This window comes from Poecilia latipinna, unplaced genomic scaffold (genome assembly GCF_001443285.1).
Source record: "Poecilia latipinna isolate Pla-1442-1.1 unplaced genomic scaffold, P_latipinna-1.0 Scaffold947, whole genome shotgun sequence".
In the NCBI taxonomy this organism is placed as follows: Eukaryota; Metazoa; Chordata; class Actinopteri; order Cyprinodontiformes; family Poeciliidae; genus Poecilia; species Poecilia latipinna.
In genome coordinates, this window is record NW_015113563.1 from 130,262 (window position 1) to 151,792 (window position 21,531).

The 21,531-nt window shown below is 39.8% G+C and overlaps 1 protein-coding gene across 2 annotated transcripts; it reads right to left on the minus strand.

Annotated features, from left to right (window-relative positions):
- Positions 1-1,041: 1,041 nt before the first annotated feature.
- LOC106957893 (chondroitin sulfate proteoglycan 4-like) lies at positions 1,042-20,791 on the minus strand. 2 transcript variants are annotated; one of them, XM_015049435.1, is made up of 22 exons: positions 20,317-20,791; positions 18,017-18,180; positions 16,395-17,504; positions 15,893-16,303; positions 15,687-15,808; positions 15,330-15,438; positions 13,783-15,111; positions 13,325-13,417; positions 12,362-12,859; positions 12,131-12,265; positions 11,408-11,593; positions 11,119-11,301; positions 10,689-10,865; positions 9,592-9,790; positions 9,365-9,496; positions 8,556-8,731; positions 8,032-8,227; positions 7,778-7,949; positions 7,237-7,633; positions 5,911-6,063; positions 5,230-5,811; positions 1,042-4,280 (listed from the first exon to the last, which is right to left on the minus strand). In XM_015049435.1, the coding sequence occupies exons 1-22, from the start codon at positions 20,375-20,377 to the stop codon at positions 3,177-3,179; spliced, it is 7,689 nt and encodes a 2,562-aa protein (XP_014904921.1). In that variant the 5' UTR covers positions 20,378-20,791; the 3' UTR covers positions 1,042-3,176. The 2 variants fall into 2 exon arrangements, with proteins under 2 accessions (XP_014904921.1, XP_014904920.1); XM_015049434.1 differs by having other exon boundaries at positions 7,237-7,636.
- Between the last annotated feature and the right edge of the window lie 740 nt (positions 20,792-21,531).

The following is a 21,531-nucleotide window of genomic DNA, read 5'->3' on the forward strand; positions in this document are numbered from 1 at the left end:
CACTTTGTGTGATGTGTAATTTACGCAACTTTTGCAGGATCAGACAAGTTTGTATTGCAAAATCGAAATGTACTACAGACGCAGCATGAATGATTATATCTGAAACTCTTTCAAAGTGACCTTGCTGAGTCTCTGAAGCTACATGAAAAATGTTTGAGCAGCATAACTGAGGTGCCTTGAAGGTGAAGTAACAGCAAAAAATACAAGGTTTTTACAGGCGTGGAGTTCAGGCGTGTACTAGTGAGTCAGATACATCTGAGTCAAAAAAGATGACCCAAGTTTTGTACATGTTTAGCTGCAGGGAGTTACGTACTATCCATTTGCATTTGATATCTGGGATGCGGTAATGATGTGTGTTCAGTTTAAAATATTCCATTTGGGTTAAAGGAAATATACAGTTGGCTTGTAAAAGGAGTAACATTTACAAAGAAAACAGGAGAGGTCCAAGAAAGGAGCCTTGAGGCACCACAGGTTACTTCATTGAGGATGTCAAAAGACCTGATCTGAAAATACATAAATTGTGTGGATTTTTTTCCTGTTGCAAAAATGTTAGCTACCAGAGGAGGGACACAATCTGAGATTTTTAAGTAGATTTTTTTCTTCAATAAACATTAGAAGTAAGTAATCAGTAATATACAACCTTTGACTGAACTAACAAGCCACTATTTTCCTTATAAATTGCAGAAATAATGAGTCTGTTCAATAGGCACGGTTACGTCAGAACTATATCTCTAACTTTTACTTTGTATTTTCTTGAGGTTTTCTTTTACCGCTTTTCACATCTGTTAATTAAAAAAAATCAAGCTGCTGCTTCTTGGGTGTTTTAGCTGACGTCTACTTCCAGTTTTCTCAGAAAAAACACACAAATATTAATATAGATATTGTATCTGCAGAATAAAAAACAACATGCATATGATTATATAGTTTTTTTTATACATTTGTCTTAAATTTTTGTTATATATATATATATATATATATATATATATATATATATATATATATATATATATATATATATATATATATATATATATATATATATATATATCTCATAATAACATAAAATTGTGGTAATTCTGCTGAAGGTTGTACTAGAATCTCATACGGGTCCAGACTTAGTTTGACGTCATGATCAGACGAGTTTCCTATCACTGCTACGGTTTTTGACAGCTACTGTCGTCAGTTTTACAATTAAAAACACTGCAGTTTTGCTAAACATGGTTCTTGCAGGTCAGACTTCACATTAGTTTTCCTGGGACTTCACAGCAGCACCATCCTCACTCTTCCATTTAACTGTGTCCTTCAAATAGTTGAATAAAACTGAAACATGACTTTGACAAGATCTCAGTGTTCAGATTTTTAATGTTTTTCAGAGTATAACTCTGGAGCTGCGTCCTGTCGTCAGTGTCACATTTTAGCAGGTGATTTACATCTATGCCTTAAAGCACTCTGCTCTTTTTCCTCAGCATTGCGAGTTATATTTAGTCCCCCTTTTTTTTTTTTTTTAGAAATCCTTTAAAAAAATAACACAACTCTAAATGCACGATAATATGCATTCAGTTCACTTTAAAGATGTCAGAGGCCACTTCATCCATCTAGATATTGAGTAAATAATGAATTGTATATATTAGAAGTCCTCAGATAAAATGCATGCCTTGGAAGGGAGTTTTATAACTAGTTTTTCCAGTGCAGACGGTAACATCCCTGATACCCGACACCACAATCACAAAGTTAAGATCAGTTTACCTTAGCCGCAGGCCCTTTATTATTTAGAACTGGCTCCTTTCCTTCTTTACTCACTCTCCATTTTACACCTTTTATCACTTAATACTTATTTTAAACTTTAAGTTTTAAAAGTAGAATATTTATTCACTTTTAGAAATCAAAATGCATTAAATCTACAAGCTATGTATCTTAAAGGGAAACTAAGAGTTTATATATTTAAAATCTGCAACTTTACCGTCAAAAGACAGGCAGATGGTTTACCTCAATAGAAAACTGAGGTTTTTTTTATTTTTTATTTTTTTAATTTCAAGTTTATTATCTTACACCAACGGTAATTTTTAAGAAACATATTTTATTAAAAACTATTTTACATTTGAACAGTAAACAACACAGGTTAATAAAGCACACAATGGAGAGGTTCAAAATGACAAAAAATGTAGCATATTAAGAAGAAACAGTCTACATCATTCACGTACATTTCACAGGTGATTGTTCATAAAACAATAGCTGCTGCATCGGTTCATTGCCTTAAACGGTTACAAACCTTGACCAATGAAACATGAGAGTTCAAAAAGCAAAACAATGTTTATGCAGGTATTGCCTTGCACAAGCATTTATGCTCCTACATACTCGTATTTATTTTTGTATGCACTTTATCTTTTTTTCAAGAATTTCAAAGCAAACCAGGACAAAACATTAAAAACTATTGACTTTTCAATCTTTATATTTGTGCTTAATGTAATATCTGCCAACGGTATTGATAATTTTATCAAGTTAAACAGCTTGTGGAGCATGACGTGTGGAGGTCTGTATTCCAAAAGGACAGCAAGATTAAAAATACATTAAACAACACAACGAAACATGTCCAATAACCTTGTGTTGGTGTATTACATAAAATCCCAATAAAACACATTGAAAGTTGTAGATATAGACAAAAAAATAATGGGGTCTGAATTCTTTTGCAATGCTTTCTTTGTTGCATACATAGAACTCACAGTACTTGAAGGGGCACACATAGTAAAATACAATCTAACAGCTGACATATGGAAGTTAGAGGAAGTAACATCAAATTTAAGGAAAGAGGCTCTTTAACAACTTACTACCTCACTGAGACGTATGTTAGCCATTTACAGTAATGTGTTTGTTTATAATGTTTAACTTAGCTGTCTGGGAACAAATTAAAAAAATATTAGCAGCCTTCCTCATTAAATATTTGCTTAACTGTAACCCAGGGAACTCCTTAAGACAACAGAACTCACTTTACATTGACATTTTCCGTCATCAGAGCAAAGTTTAGCAAAACAATTCATGTGAAACTAAACCACTTAGATGGAAGATGTATATTCTATATACGTTAGATCAGCCTGAAATGACACATATGACACATAGAAAGCAAACATACCTACTAATACACCTTTATAAGGCACAGTTTATGTATGAAGAACTTGCCTTCAAACCCAATACTGGCTGTTTTTAAGAGTTGGGGACTGGGATCTCCACGAGGTTTTAAATCCTGCAGGAGAAACTTTGGGCATATCACCAGAATCTCTTTCGCTGTTGTTACGACCTCTGATGTTTCCATCCCTGCCTGCTAAGTTGGATTCAAACGGCCCCCAGAAGGTCATTCCTGGAGCCAGACTCCTCCTTGGGCTCATGGAGACCCTGGGGGAGGTGGGACAGCTTGCGGATCCGAGCTGGGTGACCAGCACGTTGGGCATGGCTGCGCTTCTCTCTGGCTGGCCCAGGTATGGGCTGTCCTCGGTGGGCAGCTGCACCGCAGCCAGTTCATGCATCAGTCTCTGCCGAGCTTGTTTCTCTTTGCGATGCCGGAAAACCAGAATCAGAACCACGAGGATAATGATGAGAAGCAAACAGGCCAGCAGAGGAAGGATAATTAGGAGGGGATCAGAGGCGGGACGGGGGAGGATCTCGACTTGGACCAGGTCGGGGATCGGAGGGCTTATTGGAACCGGCATTTCTGGTACCGGAGGAGTGTGGGGTTGAGGGGCATGAGTGTGGCCTTCTTCCACTGCTACCTCTGGGATGCTCCCTGATCGTCCTCCATGATTGCGCGTTCGGTTCCCCCAGCGGCTGTGGGGTTTCGCCTTCCGCTGAGTCTTGTTGTGGTTTTTGTTTGACAAAATGTGAGGGTGCGAGCTCTCGGCAGTCGCACTGTGTGCCACAGAGTCTCTGTGTCCGGCTCCCAGAGTCGTTCTGTTGTGAGCTCCCAAGTGGGGGGTCGTGCGCTCGTGGCTCGCACCGTGCGCTTTGTGGACACCTCTTGTGCCGTGGCGCATCTGGTGGTGGGGGAAGATGGTGAAGTGAAGCTCGCCCTTTGCTGGCTGGACGTTCCCGGCTTTCAGCAGGAAGGTGAAGGAATCGTTGAGGGGTGTGGCTGGAGTGTGGCCTCGCGCTTTTGTGAGCGAGGATTCGTTATTGTGAATCTGGTTGTCGGCGTCACTGAGAGTCTCTTCTATGGCAACTCGGCCCTGAACGACATCCCTGAATGTAAATGACTTCAGTGCCTCTAACGCGTGGTTTGGGTCGTAGGTAATCTGCATATGTGGGAAGAAAACAATTAAGTTAAGAGCTTCAATTTTGAAATAATTTCCATTACTAACTTGCATCCCTCTGGACATATTTTTAAAAACTTGAACTAAACTAATGTTTTATGGCAGTAGGGAGTAGTACAATGTCAGATTTATTTATTAAAATAAAAATGTTACCAACTTAAACATATTTTACACCTTCCCTTTGCTAGTGAGAACAAACTTCGAGAAAGGTTTTGATGATGCCGTTTGATCAAATGTAATGCTTTTTATTGTTTCATGATTACTGTAATATATTTTTATAGTGTAAAGCATTTTGAACAGCTTTATTGCTGAAATGTGCAATTCAAATAAACTTAACTTGACTATGCTTACTGATATTTTATTACATTTCAAAAATGTGCAGCATATAAAGAGAGATCTTGGGTCTTTATCCAGCCTTGTTTCAGTTCTAGATGCTTAAGCTTTTTAATTGTTGCTCAGACTGTAGATGTGATCAAACTTAAGGAGCAACAATTTTCTCGCAGCAATTTACAGACTTATGAAAGCTTAACATACATCTGCTTTACTTGAATTTCTTATATTTCCCATTTTGAAGAGAAGCTCGGAGAAGCTGTCCTCTGTGTCACATCATATGTGTCATAGAAACAGAATGTCATGTATTCCCAATCAAAACTTTTACAATGCTGTAAAAGCACTTTATAATGATTTTACAGCAATTTACAACTTGGAAAAAATATACTCTTGTTAAAGTCCTGTGTTCCAGGACTTATAAATTTATGTTCTTTTATTAGGATGTCAATCATTGCAGAGGATATGGAAGATTTTGCATTAATGGATGGATAACATCTTTCAGAAAAGCTTTAGACCTGAATGAATATTCATTAAATAAAAAGTGCTCTTAGCAGCTTAATTACAAACTGATAGTCCACAAGATCATATCAAATGGATTTACCTTGACCAATTTTCCATGTTTCGGTGGAGAAAGAACCTCAAAGACCGGATCGACTCTGCTGATTCTGGCCAGTTCGGAGGCATCAATCATGGCTTTACCCAGTTTCACTGCGATGCCACTCGGTACTCTGACTGGCTCTCTGAGGTAGATCAGAGGACGCACCGTAACGTTCACCGTCTGACCTGTCACTCTCCCATAGTCAACACCAGCAGACCAGGCTGACACTGACACCTGGAAGCTGTCTTCTGATTCGCTGAGGTCAGTCATGTGATAGACCACCCGCCCAAGCTGGAGGTCCTCATGCCGGAAGGTGGTGACCTCCTGGTCGTTGATGGCGATGCGTCCATGGCGTGGGTGCTTGGTGACTGTGTAGGAGATATTGGCCTGTCGCTGACCATTGGTTTGAGCCGCCAGCTGGTTGGTTGTGAGCACCACCGCCGTGCGACCTTGAACCAGTGACAGGCCGGTGTTGTTGACCAGGGATACCGAGGGTTTAACCACCTCCATGCTAAACAGCTTGTAGAGCGGACGGTGGTGGCCGTCGGTGACATTGAAGTAGAAAACTCCAGTTGAAACCTCACCCTGTGGAAAAAAAATCACAGCAATATAGTAAATGAAAACCCAAATTGAAATTAAAACTGTTACACAGTTTTAATAAGAATTGAGATTAGTCCGTTTCACCTGCTGTGTAAAATGTAGTCGACCGTGGTTGACGTCATATTGGGTGAAAGAGGTCACTATCTCAGGTCTTTCTCCCAAAGTCAGGTAGCCATTGTTGGGCTTACTGATCACAAGGTAGTGCAGCTCTTCTGGTGGCGTGTCATGATCCTCAACCTTAAAAAAAAAATAAGACAGTCAACAGAAAAGACTCAGAAAAAATGTTTAGCAAGAGAGAAATTCACCAAGTGCAAAATCAAAGCACAACAACCTTTTTAATAAGTAGTATGAACACATTATTGAGTGGAATTGGTTCATTTTGCTCTGGAGATTGTGTTCAAAATATGACAGAGAACCTAGCTATTTGTAAAACATGTAGTAAACAAAATTCAGAATTGGAGAAGCATGCGCGCATCTAAATTACTAATCGCGATATATTCAAAATTAATTTTTTCAATTAGTTTTTCCACATTTTTTGCGTGCACTGTCTGGATAAGAACCAAATTATTCTCACTTCTTTTTTTACTTGTCTTTTCTTGGCAAGAGCAGAACAAACGGGAGGTTCTGCAAAGCCAGGTCCAGACAAGACTTTAAGGAAAACAGATGACTACATCCATCCAGAATGTTGTTTCTAATTAAATGAGTCATGTGGATGTTTTTAGTGCACTGCTGTTGCAAAGCCTCTATTTTTGATTAAAAACTACATTTTGTGTCGGTCTTTCTTTCTACTTGCATGGACTAAAGATTTCTTGATGTAACCTGCGTCATTCTCTCTTTATTCATGCAAAGGACTCTAACAATGGGACACTCCTGCACTTTGCAAAATGTATGTAGAGATGTATTCAAAATAAAAACAGATTTTTCAAAATAGAAGCAGCTTATTTGAATTAGCAAACAAAATAACGGGTTAATTTATTTTTGATTTCATGCGGGCCAGTTGACAACTAAAGGACCAGATGAGGCCCGAGGGTCCTAAAATGTCCAGGTCTGTTGGATTTGATCAAATTTATAACAAATCTGTATAACATGATGTTCCTTCAACAAAAGCTGGATCTACATCAATTCAAATTCCAGAAACTACAAATATGTCATTCAACTTTGCAAGCTGCAAAAAGTGCTGGTCTTGGAAAACCCAGTGCCCTTAGCTTCAAGTCTAGCTGTAATTTAGAAAAATATATTTGAGAGCTGATCTTTCTTTGTCTGAAATAATATATCATAGAAGAAATAACAGAGTTTTTATTAGTGATTCCTTAGAAAATATCACAGATTGCACTTACTTTTTTTCTCAGGGTCCAACAGCTGGAAAATTAAACTTGTAAAAATAAGTACAATCATAAAACACTGGTTCACCTGAAGGTTGTCAGGTCCAAGAATGACTCTCTCCCCAACCACAACCTTCATGCTCGGAGCTCTGCTCCTGATTAGCGGCGGATGGTCATTAACTGGCGTCACAGTGATGTTGAACATCTCTGTCACCGCCACGCTATCCACCGCAGGGCGGCGATGAGAGGCTGTGCCCAGTGCAGGAAAGGAGGATGACGAAGGAGAGTAGAGAGGAGAGAAAGAGGTGGAAGAGGAAGAGGAATCAGAGGAAAAGGCAGACAGGGATAACGAAGAGGAGGAAGAGGGAAGATGCAAAGGAGCCACCCAGGCTCGAAAAGTGAAGCTGTCCTTCGTCGTCTCTGAGTCGTCGTGGAGATACATGATGCCAAACTTGTTTAGGGTGGCCTGAGAGAAATCTGACTGTCTGCTGTGAAAAACACATCAAAAACCCAAGGAAGACTTAATTAAAATTAAATGAAATGTTTCTCCAAATTTACTTCAACACTTGCAATTAGGCCACCTCGGTTGCGACGTGCTAAATTTAAAGATAAAATCTACAACTTCTCACCTGGTGAGATTGTGTCCCTGTATGATCAGCGCTCCGTGTCTGGGCAGAGAAATCACTCGGTACATGATGTGGTGGTCCTTTCTGTGCGACTCTGGGAGGTTTCCCAGCAGGTTGGAGGCATCGAGCTTAGAGCGGTCAATGGTCACTCTGCCTCCTTCGGCCACCACGGCACCTTGCAAACACAAACAGATGGAAAATTCCTCCTTCTCGAACTCTTCTCTGAGAATCGTGTCCAGCTGGAAGAGAGGCGGTACCTGCATTGTTTAGTAGTCTAGTCCTGTGCTGGGGGTTGCCCAGGTGTTCGTTGGCTTGGTAGGAGATTAAAATAGTGAAGGTGTGCTGAGGAAGAAAAGCTGGAGGAGAGGAAACGGTGAAAGAAAAGGAGTCCGCAGCTGACCACCCAACCGACTCCGGCTGGTTCTGGTCGTACAGAATCAACCCCTCATTCACCTGAGAGGGAGAGAGATGATCCGGTCAGGAGGGAGAGGCTTCCTTTTATCAATATTTGAATAAAAATATTCCCAAGGAAATAAAGGGATCTTTTAAAATGTTATAATTGAAATTTTTTTGGGGTTGAATAATATTTGTCTCATAAAATCATTTTTTGCAATTTGTCAACAATATCAGAAAATATATTATTATTAGTTGTTAATATTCCATTAGTAAATATGAGTAAATTAATAAATTTCCAAATCTTATGTGGTTATGTAACTTTTTTTTCTGTTCGCAGACTTTTGAAGTGCAGAAACAGAAGGAAAAAAAAATCAGGCATTCCTACCATGCTCTGTGTAAATGTAGAAATGTTTCTGAAAGAGTTATCAGACATTCGTAGGACCAGACGTCCAAATTTGGGAGGTGCAGTCACAGCAAAAACCACAGATTGGTTCCTTCCAATGTCACTGATGTTGTTGGTAACAACCTGAAGCTCCTGTTCTGAGATTGGTGTCACAGAGCCTTCAAGAGGAACAAAAAAGAAGACAGAACAATGTTTGACTGGCTACTAAGTATTTTAGTAGCAATGCTGTATATTTTACTTGAGTTCTGGTCTTCAGTTTCTGTAAGTGACAGTTGTGTTCTGAATAAAGAAGCAACAACGGGCTCTTAACACATTCAAGACAGCTTACTTAATTATAGAAAAGCAACCAGACCCACATCAGTTAAAAATCTTAATCATTCTGCTTAAGTTTTCCAAACACCTAATCATTGAAAAAAAAATCTGCACACCAGAAATGGCAAATAAATATGAAATATGGCAAACATAATGTGTCGCCCCACTCTTGACAATATTCCAATAACTAATTTAGGCACATTACCAAGATAAACAAGAGTGCGAATGAAACCACTTTTGCTTAAATTTAAAAGATGCACTGCTACATTTGCTTAAATATATTCCAAAAGTAGCATTGCCACCTAGAGTCAGTTTTGGATATTACAGTGGAGGGTAGCAGCCTTAGTATGCACACTTTTCCAGTTACCTTAATGATAATAATTTTTTGTGTTTGTGAGACATTTCAGCCCCGTTATATTCAAATCATACTAGTAGTTAAGAAGAAATGTCATTTGTACGGACTGACGAGTGAGCTATACCTGGGTACACCTCCATAGGGTGGTTCTTCTGTAAGGTAAGAACCAGATCAAGGGCTGTTGTGCTGAAGATCTGCCGAGGAGCAAAATTAACTCCATCATTCACCTGAAAGTGGAAGCCCCCTGATAATGCACCTGCAGGGGGGACAAGACAGTTTAAACAAACCAATCTTTACACCTGAACCCCGTTTGGACACTGACACTACAAATAGCTACAAATGTGTGTTTACCACTGTGCACAAACACCAGCATCCTGCTCTGGATGTGATTTTGGGTAAAGTTCAGGATGTGTCTGGAGGGGGCGCTCTTCAGAGCCAAGTGACCGTTGCTCGGTGGGGTGACAACAAACTCCAGGCCCTCGGGTGGAGTATCCACATCATCTGCACTGAGTTCATTTGTACTTATTTCTGTTACAGAACCCACCCAAACCTGCAGCATCACAAAGGCAAAACAGAAAGGACATTTCTTAATAAACTAACACAATAATATCTATTCTATATTCTATGACAAATCCAACTATTTGACGCCTGCATTACCTGTTATTAGAAAAACAAGAACTACTTTTACTCCCACAAGGTATTCATTTACATGGCATGCAACTTCTGGATAAGCAAGAGCAAGCTATTATTGTAGGCCATGAATATGAAAGACAACAGTTGACATAAGTTTGACTCCCTGCATTATTTAGGTTTAGACTTACTTTAAAGCAAGAAAGTACATTTTTCTTAGGGTGCTTTGTTGTGCTGATGACGCTGGGCAACAAAGACAGTAAAACAAGCATCGTGAAAGTCTCAACCGCTTTAAGATCTTTGATGTGGTAGCACTTTTGACTCTTGCAATGTGGCCGCGAGAAATAAAGAAGAAATGCAAACCATTTGTGAGCACTGTGGGATTATGACAGGCTAATTGCTACCCACTGAAAATGAGTTTAGCATCTGGTTCAGTGCATCCCTTTGGCTTGAACATCATTGGTTGAAAACTTAGAGCAAACTTGAACTGAGTAATTTTACGCTGAATAGTGATAAGTATAAAAACCGCATCATATGGACTTGTCAAACATGGACTGAATTATTCTACACTGATTTTTAATTTTATTTAAACACAGTTTGTGTTTTGTGAACCATTTGTAAAAACCAACATAAGAGAGAGCTATACTGTTATACCCTTTTAAAATACTTAAAATCAGTCAAGCTTTCTCTGTGTTGAATTCCATCCAAACAACTTTAGGGGGCTTGTCCGGGATGCAGCAGACAATGCAACATTTTAGCTTGTTTTAGCTTCATGAGGCACACATAACTTTTCTTCAACAATTCATAGAATTTCCTACCTTTAGGCCACGGTTGGTGGTCACAGTAGGGGTCTCGTCATTGACAGGTGTGACTGTGATGTAAACGGTGCATGGCAAGCTGTGCTTTTTCATCTCAGTTTGATTGGCTACAATCGTGAAGTTGTCCTTTAGTGTTTCGCTGCCATCATGGACATAGGAGATGTACTCAAGCTCCACCTAGACACAGATATTTAAATTCCAACAAGGCTCAGTTCAGATTGTAGAAATGATTTCTTTTCTGTGTTAAATGAAAGAAAGGATTTAAACTGAAATGAAATCTGTGTATTAATTAATCTAGATAAAAGACTTACAGCGACGGTTAGGCTATTTATGTATTATAATAAAAGGGTATGCTGCAGCTATCTCTGAAAACAAAGAATGAAGTCCATTTGAGGGATTAATTTATCTTTATGAATGTGTTTAATCGTACCTCTGTGTGAGTGAAAGCATTGATAGGCATCCCTGGGATACGGCTGTGCTCTAAGTGTCCAAACCTTGGTGGAGCAATAACCTGGTAAAGGAAATTCAGCCCTGCAAAGTGATGACTGGCAACCTTGATTATGCTGGATGTGAGTGGCAGGGACGACCCTTCATCCAGGGTCAAGTTCAACACCTGAAGATTCAAGAAGGACAAAAATACTGCAGTTAGATTTGTAAACAGAGCTCCATTAATAGGTTTTAGACATTTATTCATCCTACTTTTCGGACAAGTTTGCTACCTGCAGTGGAAGCAGGATAGGTATGATGTCAATCACCACTCTGATAGGTCCAACCTTTGTCACCCCATTCGTTGCTTCCAAGACAATAGAGTCATTGATGCTTCCTACAGCCTGCTGCTGATACATGATTGATCTCTGGTTGAGATCCTCTTGGGTAAAGGAAATCCCAGTCTGTTCCTTGAAACCCTGGACAGAAGCACAGAGCCAAACCATATTAAAACACAGTTTATAGGTAAATAATTGAGATAAACTTGCCTGGGCCAACTTCATAATGAGATGGAAAAAAAACAAAAACAAACAAAAAATGTATTACACTATCAATATTTAAGGAGTAAATGTACTCACTTTTGAATCTTGTTAGAAACCAAGACTGTTGATGTGTGCGTCAGATAACTGTCAGTAAAGCACCACCATGTGGCCACTTACCAAACAGCAATTGGGTACAACGAAAAAGACAAAACAAGCTAATATGTGTTTTGTTATTATGCAAGATAAAAAAGTTACATTTACACATGGCTGTCAGTCACATCGATGGAAGGTAAAGAAGTCAAATCCAAAATGAGGTTTCACAACTACATAGGTTTTATTTTTCTAATTCTCATAGCTTGTAAGTTTAGACAATCAATATGTCTAATTGTAAATAGTATGTTGTCATGATAGGACACAATTTATTGCTGATTATATGGAACAATTACTGTCCAGCTGGACCAACAGTGAACACACCTTTTCAAGGTCCTGTTTTTCTCCATGAACATTTTCCAGATTGTTGCTGCCTGATACTCTATAAATGATGCCCACTGTAGGAGGTTCTTGGACAGTGAAGACTATATCTGAGGGTAAACTGTCCTCATGGACAACCTGGTGTAAAAACACACGAAAAGGAAATTGTTGTTGACAGAATAATAATAGCATTGACACACATACGTGGTGGGCTGGGAATGATGAATCTCTCACCTCTACATCTTCTCTGCTAATGGAGGTGTTCTGTCCCTCGGCCACCACAACTGGACGGTTGGTTTTGATAGTCGGAGGTCTGTGATGACTCTCTAAGTATATCTTCACCGGCACTCCAATGTCTAGATGCACATCCCTCCTCCCTCTTTCAGTCCGCCTCTCAGTGCTTCTTTCCCTTGCTCTTGCCGTCACATTGAAAACATCCAACAACTCGTGACCTCCACTGTGGTGATATGCCAGACGCCCTGCCACCAGATCTCTCTGGGTGAAAACTGAAATGGCATCAGTTCCTATGATCGCCTCCTTCTGCCCATCGTTGAAGCAGAGAACGCCATGTTTAGGTGGAACGTAGACCTCGAAAGTCACTTCCTGAGGATCCCGAATGTCGAGGTTGCTGATGACGCTGAGGTTAACAGAAGTCAGGGCTGCAATCCCACCCTGCTGGACCATGAGGCCTGTGTTGTTCTCCACCTGCAGGTATGGATCCTGCGCCATCACCTACACCAAATAAACACATAGGAAATTGTTCAAAACTATAAGATAATCACATTGTGACTGTTTTAAGGATTAAAATATCAACATAAATCCAACTACATGAATCCCAACCAAAATCAAAAGAGTCAATGTTAACAGGACACTTTTATAGTTCTTCTGGAAAAATGATCAAAACCACTTTTGGAATTTATGAGAACATCTGGCCACTTTAAAAGTCTCAAGACCAATTTGACTTAAACAGATTGTTAAAATCGCTGTTCTCTCTTTGGTTCTCTCTTTTACACCAAATCAGCTGTACCTAATTATGTGGCTGTGCACAAACAGTTGAAATCTTTGACATATAAGCCAATAATTTGACACTTTACAGGGAAAAAAACAAATTAGAGAACATAATGTATTGTTCACTGTTAAGTATAAAACTATCTTTACAGTAAAAGAATAAGATGCCAAGCAAAAATATATATTCACCTCCAGCAGAGCTGAAACATAATGTTTTCCATCTGTTACAAAAAGCACAAAGCGGCCAAAACTGACCCCACTGTGGATAAACAACACCTTATTCTGAGGAAAGAAACACAATAATCAGTTAGTTACAAAATGTATGGCATTGAATATGGCTTAGAAAGGATACAATATTTAAACAAATAACTTATTTCATGTCCTAATCAAAGAAGCAGTTAGAAGACGCAGAGCATTTTCCATTTTTTACCATTGAATTCTTATGATTTTAGATTTTTTTAGACTTCTTAAAGCACTACTAGATTTACTATAGATATTATTCAAAAATTTCCAACTTTCTGCTTGAGCAAACAAACCAGGAAGTGCAGACTTTTCCGAAAATGTTTAAGCTTCTCTCAGTATAAAAGCTTTTACATAATGATGCTGTTACACCCCTACGTCAAATCCATTTAGAAATAGATGCTAACCTGCTCAAGGTCCCGTTGTGTGAACTCATACAGCCTGTGACTGGGATCACTGGCCAGCACCAGCTCCCCCATTGGAATCCCCCTCCGAGTGTATACCAGCCAGCTGTCCTCAAAATCCGAGTCATCGTCTCGGTACCGCAAGTCTTTCAGTGTCACCAACCTCTGTCCATCCCGGGCAACGTGAAAGACCTCATCGACAACCCTGACGGGTCTCTGATCATTGACGAGTTGCACAGAGATGTTAAAGGTGTGCTCCTCCGTGTTTCTGTCTTCTTTCTTGTTTGTGTTTTTGTGCGGTTTGTAAACAGCAATTTGAAACGTGAAGTAATCCTGTTTGGTCTCGCTGTCATCATGAACGTACATGATTCGCTCCTCTGTGATGTCCTGATTGCTGAACGTCAGTATGTTGTCATTAATGGAAGTTGAGTTGGAGAGATTGATCTTCCTTAACTGGCCATGCCTGGGGCTCACTGTTACGTTATAATGAACCTCCCGGTTGCTTGCTGTGTGAGTGAACAAAATATCTTTCGTAATTACTTTACTTGCTCCTTCAAGGATTAAAAGGCCTTTATTTATGACGGCTACGGCACTTGACTCGGCTTTAATGTTGATTCTGAAGTCATAAGGTGTTGAAGCAGCATGAGCAGAGAACACCTGAAAACTGAAGACATCTCTTGTGTCATCATGCAGCCTGTTAAAAAGCTCATACTTAACCAAACCCTGTGTGATGTTCTCTTGGCTAAAGGTTGAGTTCTTTTGCAGAACCATTTGGTTGAGGAACAATCGCCCTTTCTTTGGAACTGTCAAAACCCTATAGAAGAGGTCACTCTCACTGATTTTAACACCTTTAGAAATCACATGAAGGTCTTCAGGTGTGAGAACAGCACTCTCAAGGCCGGTCACTTCCATCTTGCTCCTTGTTACCTTGAACTGAATCCAGCGGATCTCTATGGGGAAAACAACCTCCTCTTTGGCGACTGAATTGATTACTATCTTGCATTTGAATTGGTCTGTAATGTTGTTCTGAGTCTGAATTCCACGATAGGTGCTAATATATCGAATCCTTTCTTTTTCCAGAATTCTCTGTGAGAAAAAGGTAGTGGATTTCCATTCACCACTTGAGTGTAACCTCTGGATCTCACCAAACTGTGGTAAGTCTGTCACATCATACCACACGTCCACTGAACTATCAGCCACATTGACCCGCACCGCAAGGTGTCTGGTGCTGATGATGGCCGATTCTCCCTGATTCACCTCCAGTCCAGTTTTATTCACTAGTTTGTACTCAAGAGTCACTGCCATGATCCGTAAAACTACAGCGTTGCTGACCTGTAAATATGAAAGGAAAAAAAAATGAAAAATTCATGGAAGAATCACCTCATATTTACAACATCTTTATTCATTTTTGCTAAGATGTTCTCTGCCACACAAGAAGGATGCACCTCTAAACTGCAGCATGCACTGTAAAAGGATAATTAACCAAAGCACTGACAAATAGTTTTTCTTAGTTGGCTAGAATTTAGCAAAGTAACCATATGTTTACTTACTCTATGCCCATCACTGGCTCTGAGGACCAACCTGGAGGCAGAAACTCCTGTGTGCACGAAGCTGATCTTACCCTCCTCCAGATCACTCAGAGAGAACACGTTGATGGGCCTGGAAGAGCATCATTGTCATGTTATTCACTCATTTATCAAATGAGTGCTTGCAGGCTTTATTTTAAAGAGTTCTTGGAAATTACATCTACAACCCATATATAGATGCTAAACCCCTGAGTGTCATAAAGAATTTGGTGTCTTCGTGAACACATTTGATGACATGTAAACATTTTAGGGTGACAGTTAAGGGGTTAAATGGTCTAAAAAGGTTTATAAGGCATTGTGGGAACATCCCGTGAGACTAACCTGCCAGGGTAATCTAGGTTCTCGAGGTAACCAGCTTCAGAATTGAGGTTCCCCATTGAATTAAAAACAAGATCCTCAGGACTGTTGTCAGGATCTGAGACTCTCAGCATATCTGTTGTCAGCTGTCATGAAGAACACATTCATTTGATTGTCTTAACTTGGAATAATTCAAGGTGTTATATATCAAGGCATTCTGATGTGCCCACCTGTCGTTTGGACTTCTCCGGCAGAGTGAAAAGGTTTCCTTGTGGTAAGCTGAGAACAGGAGGATCATTAACTGGAGTGATGCTGATATTAAACCGGTGCACATGGTTGTCTTCCAGAAGTACAGGCAGTGGCTTCTTATTGTTAGAGAAGACTGAAAACATGAAGAAGTCATTCTGGTCCTCTGAGCCACTGTGAACATACATAACCCGACCTCGCCACAGGTCCAGCATGCTGAAAGATCGGTCCTTCTCCTTTGCTCCTATCTCTATAATTCTCTCCTGTGTTTCCTCAGGCAACCCATCTGGATCTGGATTGGGGTTCAAATGTAGCTGACCATGAACAGGAGGGTCAACAATGCGACACATCAGCTCTGATGGATGGATCCCCAGTTTGCGAAAATCAATATTCACCTGGCGGAATGTGCAAATGGAAACACATGTAAATTTGTCAAACAGTACAGAAATGATTCATGAGATACTACCAGGACAGAAAATGTCCTACCCTCACATGTTTGGGTTCAAGTAGTGCCTGGCCTCCTTCAGCTACCTCCAGGGTTCGAAGCACCAATAGGTTTGTTATCCTCTTGTTGCTGATCATTTGTGTTGTGGTAACATCAAAGTCAGGGAGATCTGTTGGATTGGAAATTATCACTACCTTTGGAGCCTGACCTATATTGCAGCCCACAGTAATGTCTTTGGTGACCATGGCATGAGGTAAGCCAGTTTTTTGAGCGTTCACTCTAATTCTTTGGAGGCAGCCTTTAAATGATCTTCCCCCTCCTTCTTCTCCAAAAGGAACAGAAGCTAATCCAGCACTTCTTGCTTTTCCTACAGCGACATCATCCAATCCTCCAAGGACAAGAGGTCCTTTGGGCTGGATGGCCTGAAGTTCCTGACTCAGGCTGGCCTTCACTAACTCCTTGCCTACCTTCAGTTGGATGGTATCAGGTTGCAGGAGCAGCTGGATGGGGTACCAGGTGTGCTTGCTGTAGACATGTGTCAGTGAATGCAGCTCAGTTTTACTACCCTTTCCATTTCCTATTGAGGCCACAAGGTGACCGTCTCTGATCTCAATAGAGACAAACCCTCCGTCACTCCCAGAGCTGTACAACACAAGTCCATTTTCATCTGTCCAGGAAGGGTGAAGTTCACACTCAAATGTCCCCTCTTGCAGGACCTCCCATTGTGGGAAAGAGATAAAGGCTTTAGAGCTGGAAAACCTCACAGGATCTTCTTCTGTTGCTAAAAACTGTGGACTACAACCCAGGGATACCTCGTGGATGCTTTTGTACCCAGAATACGGCTGAAGGCTGGACAGTAGGTTGTATTCATTGAAGACAGCCTCATCCAAGCAACCCCTAAATCCAGTTGAGTTGTTCAGAAGGTAAGGATGGTTTAGTCCAGCTGTCCCACCAACAAAGAGCCCATCCTCAATGCTGAGCTCCAAATCTGGTCCTGGCATTCGGAGAGTAGTGTGAGAACTTCGATCTACAATCATGTTGATGTTGTGGTGTGTATGGTTGAGATCCACTGTGTGCCAAGCCAGATCATTAAGATGGATACCCCTTTCTGAACGTAGCAACCGCTCACCTGAGCCCAGGTTCAGACGTACCTGAAGGGAGAGGTAGGAGATGAGAAGCAAAGAGAGAGCGATGAAACATTGCTATCTTACTGTCCTGCTATAGTTACATGCTCTAAAATCAACCAAGGTTTTGAGACTTGATAAGGGCAGCAACTAAGTACAGTTATGGTTTTCTTCTCCAGCCTCATTCATGAAGGAACATGTTCTGACATAAAACCAGAGCCAGAGGGTTTATTTTTGTCTCAGCTTCAACATTCTAACATTAAATTAGATGTTTTCTTGCTGACTCTTCTTTGTATAGTAAAACCCAGCATATATCTGCTAAAATGTTTTACTGCAATATGCTAAGGTAGTTTCCCTTTCTTTAAAAGTGTGAATCTCTCCAGTTCTCTGTATCCTGGGAGGTCTAGTTGCTCTTCACTTTAGATCAACTTTAGATGATGGTGAACTACAAACTATTGCTTGTCTTTTCACAATATTCTTGGCAACAATTTCCAGCTGTAGCTGGTCGCTTCTTCTATTGTATTTCACGTAGGGCTTACCTGCAGGCGTCCAGAAATCAGCTCAAGAAGTAAAAAGTCTCTCTGTCCTGCTGCCAAAATCAGTAGCCCAGACTGACTTGAGGTATAAAATCGTACATGGATTAACGTCTGAATGGACTTTTCTATTGCTTGCAGGTGAATGTAGCCATTGCCATAAAAGGAAACTGCAACAAGGAAGATGGAAATAGATGAGAAACAGGAGCAATGGAACTCTTTCTGTTCATTTCTTACTCATACAGTTTTGCTTTGTTTAGCCATAAGCTAAAGAAAGAAAAGTGATTTTGATCTTATGGAAATAAAAATAGTTCACTGGAATGTAAATGTTTTGTTAAGTGTTGATTCGGGAGGCCCTAATGGCCTAAAAGTTTAGACTTAACTCTTTCATTGACGCTAGCGGACTTGTTAGTCAATTTGGCATCTATTCTGCACTTTGTAGCTTCGATCTGACTTCAGTTAATGATAGTTAATGCATTTAGTAACAGCTGCTAATGAAATGTTCCGATGCTAATTGAACTTCTCTATTGACCTAGATGACACAAATTGACCCTTTAGCCATCCAGAATGCAACGACAACATTAGATGGATGATTTTGTTTTTTTTTTTTTTGCAATTTACATTTTGTGAAACTTATATAGGAATCTCACAGCTTCAAAATATAAACAAAGATGTTTAATTGATCCCAACCTGCAGTTTAATCGTGGTTTTGACATTACATAATACTCTTCTTTTGCACAGCACATTTGGCTTGCACTCTTTTTAAGAGTCATACCCAGTGAATGTTCACTGGGTCTGACTGACAACATCTTAGTGAAATGAGGTCAATTTGAATCAAAATCAGTCAAACAAATCTGTTGTGGTGCTTATTCAAAGATTATAATCTTTTCCACTCATTGTAAAAACTCTGCTGAACATTTTGTTGTAATTGGCACCTTAAAACATCATCTGGGGTATGTTTTTCTTTTTGTAACACACGTAGTGATATTTTGATAGGAAATCCATATTTAAAAATTAAAACATCTATTTGATTCAGTTGTGCCATGCTCTATTTTTAGATGGTGAACTGAGCATTGCTCTGTGACATGTTCAAAGATGTTGTTTTATGATGTAATTGAACTTTAAGTTAGTTTGCAAATTCATCTTTTCTGCTGTGTTCCTTGATTTTTGTGCTGCTGCTAATTTATTGATTTTCTTTTAAAAAGTCTCTTAAGATCTTCACAGAAGATGAGGGGGGTTTCGCCTTCCATGAAATGTGTGAATATTAAAAAAAGTAAAGCTATCTTTGCTTTCAATGATTTGACCTATAAAAAATGGCAGTAATGGAGCACTCAAAACGATAATCAATTTGTGAAAACATCCCACAGCGTACATTGAATGGGGGTCAGAGACGTATGCTGGTGTTTATCGGAGACAACAATAACCCTTGAAAGCCCCAAAAATAAACACCAATATAATCTATGAAAGAAAGTTCTTATTTAATTTTTGGTTTTGTATTGGAAAAAGCAGACTATTCTGTACAGGAAACCCCCAGCCATTGAAGGCAATATTCAGTATGGTTTCCAAAGCACCTTATTTACCCAAATAAATCTTGCAAACCGAGAAAAAAATCCCCTAATTTGTTCTTGGAAAATAAGTTGGACCTGCAACTACTGAAATTTGTTAGCAAAGCACTTATTATGGGTAATAAGACTGGTCTCAGTGAGAAGCACCCTGTCAGCAGGCTGGCCCAGCATGCAGCTCTGCATAAAGCCTATAAACCCACTGTCAGTATAACCCATAACCAATGTGCAGCCTAATCTGCCTCTATGATACAGCACACTCTGGATTATTAGTAATCTTCCTACAGAAGCAGACACCTTGAATGAGGATGTGTGCCTTTCAAGGGCTGTGAGCAACTATTTGAGGCAAAATTCAAGGCCACACGTAATGTTCCTATTTAAAAGCAAATTAAATCAATTTATGCTCTGTGCTGCATCCTTCTGATATACTGTTTTGTGCATGATATGGTCCAAGGGAGCATTTTATAAGTTAAGTCAAACATTTTACTGTCAAACAAGTAAGTCCTCACATCCCGTCAAATATAATCCAGTTTACTGGATTACCAGTTCACAATAACAGACTAGATTAAACGACAAAACACTAACAGATGCAGTGTAAACATTAATTATCTTTGAGAAAATATTTATGGTTTCTTCAATTATATAGTTATGTGATGAATTTAGTATGTAGCAACCTAGTTTTTTCCACATTTCTGCTACCAGTTGCGTGTTTTGTAGGAGTACATTTTTTCTGCAGCACCTTACCTGCATAAACGTGTCCTATGGAAATCAGAAGTATTAGCAGATCAGCCAAAAAACTTCCCATTGTTGGTCAGGTTATTATTATCAAATCAGATGAGAGCAACATCTGGCTGCTTGAATGCACGCTCCATTAACTGCACAGCGCCGGCTCTGCATAGCATTCCTCTCAATGGTAACTTCCACGCAGCTTGTACTTACTTTGCACAGTCTGGATTACAGCATTTCAAAGCATGTACCTGTGTCTGAGCTGTTTGCAGAACAGCCAAAAGAGAAGCTCCACCCTCAGACCCTCCCATCAAATCCAGAAGGCCGCTCAGTCTGGGCGCAGTACCTAACAGGAACACAAGGGGGAGGTGTCGCAGCATAAAGAGAGTGAGAGCTGGAGAGTAGGGCTCCTCTATGCGGGAGGAGGATCAACCAGTGCTCTCAAGAAAGAATGGCAGATTGTGTGGAGCTTCCGGTTTTAGGAAGACTGAAACTCGATATCACACAGATGAGACTCTGTATTTATTCTAACTTTTCTTATGTCTGATGTGGGAAAACAAAAATCGGTGAAAGTTACTGTTACATACAGAAATGCTGGACAACAAAAAAGTATTTAGCAGCAAAAAGACATTTAAATCAACTAAAAGTGCATGATTGGAAAGTACAAGAAGAAGCATTTCCAAGAAAATGTGTGGCATGAATATATTAAATTATTGTTTTTTTGTTTTTTTTTCTTAAACCTGTTTATTTTTCTGAGACCATTCATCCCTATATACTCACTTGTCCATGCATTTCCATGGGGTTGCTGGGCGAGATGTAGAGATGCAACAAAAATGGACTCTATACATCTCCTGCTGAAATAAAACCATAAGAAATCCTGTTGTAGGTTTGCCACATGCAGCAGTGAAGCTTGAGTCAAACAGGGTCTCTGTTTGTGGCAGCGTCTAGCTGAAGGATGCGTTTCTTCAGCAGATTGGAGTCAAAGATGGAAAGATGGGCAGACAACGTTTCCAAACAGACAGCCAGAGCTGCTATGAGGTGAATTGGATCAAACCAAGAAAAACAAAGGTGCTTACATATTGCATGAATGCAGAGAACATGTATAAAGAAAAAACAATTTTTTTTCTAATTTTAATTGCAAGAAATTCAAAAAAGCAAGTGCAATTTTACTTCCAATATGTAATTATGCATTCCTTTGTAATAGTCTGTCACACAAAATCCCAATTAAATACA

Bases quoted from the DNA above. Each gene is read 5' to 3' on its own strand.
- LOC106957893 (XM_015049434.1), bottom strand. From the start codon at position 20,377: ATGGGAAGTTTTTTGGCTGATCTGCTAATACTTCTGATTTCCATAGGA. The intron at 10,866-11,118 runs GTACGATTAAAC...ATCTGTGTCTAG, and splicing joins ATGCTTTCACTCACACAGAG to GTGGAGCTTGAGTACATCTC. The intron at 7,637-7,777 runs GTGAGAAGTTGT...TGTTTTTCACAG, and splicing joins CAGGGACACAATCTCACCAG to CAGACAGTCAGATTTCTCTC.